The following is an 8,299-nucleotide window of genomic DNA, read 5'->3' on the forward strand; positions in this document are numbered from 1 at the left end:
ACAGCAGATGAATTAATCACTCACTCTTTCAAGATGCAGTAGTGCTATGTAACAGAAGAGTCCAACTAACAAGGATGAGGACCCTATAGACATTACTTTAGAGTTTTGGATAACCTAAGCACGATGAAGCATAAAAATATCGTTCATACTTCAGGATATGTAGAAGAATTTGCAGATTAATCTCATTTTTATTTAAAATTTATCAAGAATAGCTGCATATTCCTTATATGACAAAAATCTTTAGCCTACATTACTCAAATCACATGATATTATCCTCGAATGGTATGAAAATTATTTACCCAAAGCATCCATTTGACTGTAGCAATAAATTTGTAAATCAAGTCGTTACTTTACCACTATTATAAAATGTTACAAATTTAATGTAAAGTATAGATTATAGTGATAATTAATTTGAAGAAAGATTCATCAAACATTGAAGATAAATTGAATTACATCTAATCAGATTTTCTAAATCATCAATAACAGCGTCCCCAAAAGCTTTATTCTAAAAATTTGGTAGTTGTAGCAATTTCGGCAGCATCAGAAATAAAAAGGACCTTAACAAAGAGACAATTGTTCGCGATTATGAGGAGGGATAAATCAATTCAATACGGTACATGGACTCCCTGGCACATAATCAATTTGAATTAATACCAGACAACGACAAATAATATAATATGGCAAAATCACGCTAGCGTCACTCAAAGGCACAAATTCAGCGAAGGGTCATCAATTGTGCAGCCTGATTTGGGTAATAAATAGGGGGCGGAGCTCCGGCTTCCACGGACACGCCCCCAGAAGCATGGTCCCTCTCCACAAGTCAGCAAAGACTCAGTCTACTCCAGTTCATCGTCAGTGTAGCAACACAAAAAAGCTGGAAAGATACCGGAAGGTGTTTGAATCGGATCGTGACCGTCATCGTTGGCAGTGACAAAAATTGTGTTTAGAGTTTAGAGACTGTGCAGTTCCTTCGATGTATTCTACCATGGAGGAAACTAAAACAGACATTAAATCGAAAATCAGCTTTAGTGTCGAATCTCTGTTATCATCCACTAAACCCATCTCTGAAGATCGTCTCGAAGACCGCTTAGAGGAAGAAATTGAAGATAGCAGGTTGGATACATCGAGTGAAAGGCTGGACGACGAGGAAGATGATGAGAATATCACAGTTGATGATGATGATACTGATGGAAGGGAAAGTTTGAGCCCCAATTCGTCGCATACGGTGGTGATACCACAACCCCTTCACCCGTCGATGCCTAGGCTGATACCTGGAGCACATCCTCAGTGGCCTTTTCAGTGGGTCGGACCTGGAGGATTTAGGTCGTCCTCACCACAAAGTAAGTTCAAAAAAATTTTAAAATGAATTACTTAAAACACTGGAAATTTGGAATTTACTAAAAAAAGAAAACATTTGGAAAACCAAGAGATGTATCTGTATAGAACGAAAAATAATATCAATTTGTTAAATAGTAATTATAATGTATTTAATTATACTCAAAGAACAAAAAATATATACTGACACTTTTTAACCGTGCCAAATGAGGTGCAAAAACGTAGGTACAGAAATTTATCGATAGTAGATATCTGTTACTTTCTAACACCATTTGATTGATGTATTGTTGACAGACGCATTGTCTTTATAATAATCGGATTAAGGCGTATTTGTATTAATTATCCGTTTCTAAATTTTATTTGTGAAAGTATTTTTTTCAAACATCAAAACTTTGCTGATAATTAAAATCTAATGAGTACTATTGCCGTTATGTTGGCCTTGAGTACTTATACAGTGCCAACAAAGTCAAATCCAATCGATTTAACAATAATAGTGGCAATATGCATACAATAACCCCGTTTTAAATAAATTTAAATTTATATCCGAAAAATTCCTGAAAGCGTCAGTAATTGTTTATAATAGCCCACGCATTATTTGCTAATTTTATTAAACAATTGACGGTGATTACAATTGCAAAGGCAAAGAACTTGACACTTTATAATTTAATGACATTTCTCAGATTGCTATTTGTTTATGACATCGTTAAAACATTATTAACTTTGCCAACTAAAAAAACTGTTTACTACCAATAAACAATCTAAAATGTTATTAGTCAATCATTATGTTCAATTTGCAAAAATAATTTAGTTGAAAAGCACCGTCGGCCAGTTCTAAATATTTTATATAAATTGTTAAAGGCATTTTTTAGAATAGATTCACCTTGAAGTGAACAAAGGTGATTGAACAATGTAAATTTATTTTTTTTTTAATTTTATCTTCTGAAATAATTACCAATGACAATATAATTTTTTATTTCTTGAACTGATACAAGAGTAGGTTAAGGATATTGCATTGACTAACATTACGGTCTTCAATTTCATTTTATTACTGTTCAATGAGGTTCGTTCCCAAACAATAAAAAAAAACTAAAATTTATATCTCTCTAATTGCAACCAGTCAATGGAAACTTGATATATGTATTAAGAAAACGCAGTGCACCTGAGAACTTGCGCTTGTTTCCATATTCACTTGTTTTTCCAAGAACGGTCGACATTGCTTGTTTTTGCGCCTACTTGATGCATGCTATTCGAACTATTTGTACGTATCGATTCTCGATAGGATTCTAATTAAACCTGTGGTTATAATAGTTGGCTGTTCTTGTCAAAAATATTGTACAATTTAAGAGATATCAAAAACTTGTAGCACTTAATTTGTTTAATATTAGGTAAATGTTTAGGTACTTAACTTGCCTAAAATTTAGGAACTGGTACTTTGAGTATCAGCTAACTAATTCGAGGAATTAAATATTTAGTCAGAACACATTAAACATTTACCGAGTGTCTGTTTTTCCACACGCGCCATGGAAATTGTTTTAAGAAATACTTCGGTCAAATTAAAATTTTTAATTTCGTTTTCAATTTTTCATTTTGTATTTTCCATAAAAAGTACAAGAAAGGCATGGAATATTTTTTTGATAATTCAAATATTAGCCCATATTAGCTGTGTGATCCACATTTGTATAGGTAAGCACAGAGAAAATACATCAATCTGTTCTATGAACGGCACATCAGATTTTCCAATTTTTTAATGTAGTGCATTTTTTTATTACATTCAAAGTATTACCTCAAAAGAAATTTTGATGGTTCAGTCAAATTTTATTAGCAATATCAATGTTTTGAGGCCTAGAAATACAAGAACTTATTAAACTTTGGGTGAGGGAGAGATATGACCAACAAAGCTTAATACAAGTCATATATTGCTACTCAATGCATGGACATATGCGTTATGGGCTATATCTTACTCATATTCAAGACATATCTGCAGATATAGACACTCAAATCTTTCTTCGGTCGTCTCATCTAAGGCATACTGATGAAGATTAATATGTCGAAACGGGTCTATATCTCCTGAATCAGTTAATTGATTCCTTTAAAAATAGAACTTTGCCTTTGAAAATTTGATTGAGTAGATGAGTAGAAAATTATTTTCCAAAAAAATATGAAGATGTTTGGATATGTCACAAACAAAAAAAAGGCATCGTTAGCTTTACATTTGGATTAATTTAATATAATTTTTAGCAAAACATTAGAAATAGCAGTCTCTTAAATCATTAATAGTTAAGAAATCCTACACTGGTCTCCCATTGGACCCTTGAGGTACATCTAATTTCGCGTGACTTATGTTTGTTCTTAAAACCCCGTGATATTTTGGATTATTTTTTTAATTGTCTCGACTGATTTTTATTTGTTATTTTCAGCGAATCTGCCAAACTTGACAAATGGTGGGCCACCCATAGTTAGGTGCGCATTAAGAAAACACAAACCCAATAGGAAACCTAGGACTCCCTTCACGACACAACAGTTATTGGCCCTAGAAAAGAAATTTAGGGACAAACAGTACCTTAGCATCGCTGAACGTGCAGAGTTTTCAAGCTCCCTTAGGCTCACGGAAACACAGGTAAGAGTCGCTATAATTCCTTTCAAAGGAAAGAAAGCCAATACTAATATTTCTGTATAGTCTTTCCGAAGTCAGTTGAACATGTATAAAAACGCCTAGCAATAAAATGTAATGAGTTTCATAGGCGTCCTTAAAATAGTTTTCTGCTAAAGGTAAAAAATTATAGTAATTTGTATATAATGTGTAGAAAATTTCTATTATATGTTCATTTAACCAACAACATATTTTAATTATTTATGCCCTCAAACAATTTTATTATATTGATGGTAAATTTTGTTTTGTTCCGTTTCAAAAGGTCTTCAAAATATCCTTCTTATTTCTCCCTTTCGCATTTGCATAAATGATTAATAGAAGGTGCCTATAATAAATCAAAATTACCTGAATCACACCAAATTCCGCATTGCTGCACTGCACTGCTAGGCCACTAAACTTGTTGACAATTGAACTTATGTCCACGTCACCCAGTGCGGATGTGTTTGTGCCGCGTTTGCCCGCGCGCTCATTCTTCAGTTGGGCGACTAGACCTGTATATGGGTATGCCTAACTAAATATGGGAACAAGTTTTTCAAATACTTCAATGTCGAGTTGCTGCGATAGAACCTGGTACATACTGCCAACCTCTTGGTTCTTCAATTGAGATCAGAAAGACTACAGCAGTCACTTAATTCCCAACACTAAAAGATTGACTTCTATTTTCGTTTATCTTTATTATCTTTAATATTCCCTGCACTATAGCAACAGTATAAAACTTGTCCAATTTTTAAAAAAGGTATCAGAAGTCTTTGATAGGGAAGGTTAGGTTGAAGACATATATACTGACCTATCAGAAGGTTTTGACAGTATGGCGATGGTCTGTTTGTGATATATTGTTTTCCGATCGCTTGAGACTCAATGTTAACTATTTTATCCAGTCTTACCTATCGTGTAGATATGTTCATTGACGTAGTCTGTTGAAGTGTACGCAGGTGTACCTCAAGATCAAGTCTTAGGGCCACTCTTGTTTAATTCATATATAAATAACCTCAGCCTGAGTATTAATAGTAATACATGATATACGCTGATGACCGTTCTAGCAAATCTAAATCATCGACGACTGTTTAGAATTACAGTCTGATCTAAAAAAATTAACGCATGGAATGAAGCCAACTGCTTACCACTTAAGTTTTTGTCCACTTATGTATATGTGATTTGTGTTTCCTTTGTATTAATTTATTATGTTTTTAATATGTATAATACCGGGCACTAGTTTAAATAAATAAATTTTAGCATATTTTTCAAGTTGGTATAAGTCTGGTATTCTTGCAGGTCAAAATATGGTTCCAGAACCGCAGGGCGAAAGCAAAGCGACTCCAAGAAGCCGAACTGGAAAAACTGAGGCTTTCCGCAAGACCTCTACTACCTCCAAGCTTTGGTCTATTTCCCGGTGGCGCCCCCCTCATGTCCCCCTTCCTCGCCGCGATGGCCCACCGGCCGCCCACTTTTGCGTTCACTGGATCTATGCTCAATATCCCGCAGTGACTAATGGGGGGTCGTTGAAAAAATTATTCGTACCTATTTTGAACGGAAGTTTGACAGTTGAAGCGCTTCTGTTCGTATTTGGGTTTCGTTTCGTGGTGATATGGATTTGGCAAGCCCTCGCCTGTGAGTTTGCGAGGTTATAGTGCAATTCGCGAACGCTGGACGTTTGAAAGATTCTTGTCTCTATATATAAGACTGATTAGCAATTTCGTTCTATATTATTTTTCCTTTTGTAAATGTGTAATTATGTCTATTACTGTACAAAGAACTATTTAATTTTGTTGTATATTACTGTATATAGAGAAAAATATGAATATTAAATGTTTGTTTTTTATAAGCATTATCTTTTTTACATGCCCTTTTTGAATCAAACACAACAAGAAAAATAATAAGGTATTTTTTACCTAAAAATGTGGTTCACACATATACCTAGTAAAACTGTGAACAAAAGCTTTGATAATATTCTAAAATATATTAAAAACATCCTGTGTGGACTATATCCACAGGGAGATTTGTTTAAAACTTCCCAGGAAGATTATAACTAAAAAGGATATCTAAGATCTATAAAAAGTATTGAAGGTATAGTTCAAATAAGTTGCTTCAATTCTGTGAGCAAACAAAATTTTTCTTTGCAGTAATGGAGCACAAACCAAAGACATTATTCGATGACCTTATAGATTGGTCCAAGTTAAAAAATATTCCAAGCATCTTTTGCAATATAGACAATTTTCGAAAAATTATTGGTTTCCCAGATATATAAAAATATGTTTTTGAAGAACAAAAGATTTTTATCACATTAAGTTTATATTTTTTTACATATTAATTTTGGATGCCTACAATCTTACTTAATTTTTTAATAAATTTATATTTGTTCATTTTTCTAAATTATAAAAAAAAACGTTGAGCCCAGAAAACAAGTTTTTCACATAAAAATTTTTGAGAACGATATCAAGTAGGTTTAGGTAAACAGAATTCAACTTGTTTATGTGCACTATGCATTTTTTACTTATTTGTTTCTTTTTAGATTGAAAAAGAGAGTATATATTTGAAAAAAAATAATTCATACATTCATTCAAGCATTAAAAAAATATATACTTAAATAATATAAAATCAGGGTGTCTAATTAACATTTAGACATCAATGCTGGTGATTACAAATTCCAAAACTTTGGAAAAGTTTCCAAAAGTTATATTGCAATATTATAATTTTTGTGATTATATAATGCAAAAATTACCTGTCTAATAAAAAATAATAGAAATCAAAGTTTTAGGAAATGTTCTTTCATATATTTGCGTGGGGAGTTTGCACAATTTATTAGTTTTCGTCCTGATCCTGTACATAATCAAGATTGCCATGAAAGCAATACTTAATAGATCGTTGATAGTTCTTTGTTTACTTTAAGTTTCAGAGTCCTACATGGATGTCAAATTTGGATTTCTACGGGATCATAAAATTATTCCTTTATAGAAAATCTTATTTAAAAAATGTCCTCTGTCTGGAACATCATGGAAATATTGTTAAATGCCTTTTATAGTAGGTATAGCATTTTTATTTTAATAAAATATTTAAATATATGTTTAGTAAATTTAATAGCGAAAATGTAAAATATGCACTAATAAATATAGTAAATGTAGTAAAGGTAAAATATGCACTAGTAAAAAAATATGCACTAATAAAAGTAGTAAAAGGAGTAAACGTTGAAATGCCTTAGTAAAAGTAAAATATGCACTAGTAAGAAAATATGCACTAGTAAAAAAATATAGAGTAGTAAAAGTAGTAAAAGTAAATATGCATTAATAAAAGTAAAATATGCACTAGTAAAAGTAAAATATGCACTACTAAAAAATATGCACTAGTAAAAAAATACACAGTAGTAAAAGTAGTAAAAGTAAATATGCATTAGTAAAAGTAAAATATGCACTAGTAAAAGTAAAATATGCACTAGTAAAAAAATATACACTAGTAAAATATGCACTAATAAAAGTAGTAAAGGTAAAATATGCACCAGTAAACGTACAATATGCACTAGTAAAAAATATGCACTAGTATAATATGCACTAATAAAAGTAGTAAAGGTAAAATATGCACCAGTAAAAGTATAATATGCACTAATAAAAAATATGCACTAGTAAAATATGCACTAATAAATGTAGTAAACGTAGTAAAGGTAAAATATGCACTAGTAAAAAAAATGCACTAATAAAAGTAGTAAAAGTAGTAAATGTAAAATATACACTAGTAAAAGTAAAATATGCACTAATAAAAGTAGTAAAAGCAGTAAACGTAAAAATGCCTTAGTAAAAGTAAAATATGCACTAGTAAGAAAATATGCACTGATAAAGAAATATACAGTAGTAAAAGTAGTAAAATTATGCACTAGTAAAAGTAAAATATGCACCAGTAAAAAAATACACAGTAGTAAAAGTAGTAAAGGTAAAATATGCACTAGTAAAACTAAAATATGCACTAGTAAAAAAAATATGCACTAGTAAAATATACACTAATAAATGTAGTAAAAGTAGTAAAGGTAAAATAAGCACTAGTAAAAAAAATATGCACTATTAAAAAATGTACACTAGTAAAAGTAAAATGTGCACTAGTAAAATTAAATATGCACTAGTTGGAATGTAAACATTCTACCATTGAATATCAATAGTTTTTTGCTTCATAATATAATTTATTTTCAAGTTATTTGAAGACCTTTACATTACATTTAGATTTATATATTCTTACAACTTGTATTAGCAAAATTATTGTTTTTTTTTTCTCAGTGGGTTTATATGAAGAATTATATGTTTCTTTTGAAGGGGGAGAGCAATTAATAATAAT

At 31.3% G+C, this 8,299-nt stretch overlaps 1 protein-coding gene across 1 annotated transcript; it reads left to right on the top strand.

The window, feature by feature from the left end:
* Positions 1–856: 856 nt before the first annotated feature.
* LOC108910893 (homeobox protein MSX-3-like) lies at positions 857–5,730 on the top strand. The gene is made up of 3 exons (XM_018715638.1): positions 857–1,340; positions 3,753–3,952; positions 5,258–5,730. Exons 1-3 carry the CDS (start codon positions 974–976, stop codon positions 5,468–5,470), a joined length of 780 nt encoding a protein of 259 aa, XP_018571154.1. The 5' UTR covers positions 857–973; the 3' UTR covers positions 5,471–5,730.
* The last annotated feature ends 2,569 nt before the right edge of the window (positions 5,731–8,299 follow it).

This window comes from Anoplophora glabripennis, unplaced genomic scaffold (assembly GCF_000390285.2).
Source record: "Anoplophora glabripennis isolate ALB-LARVAE unplaced genomic scaffold, Agla_2.0 scaffold401, whole genome shotgun sequence".
NCBI classification, from domain to species: Eukaryota; Metazoa; Arthropoda; class Insecta; order Coleoptera; family Cerambycidae; genus Anoplophora; species Anoplophora glabripennis.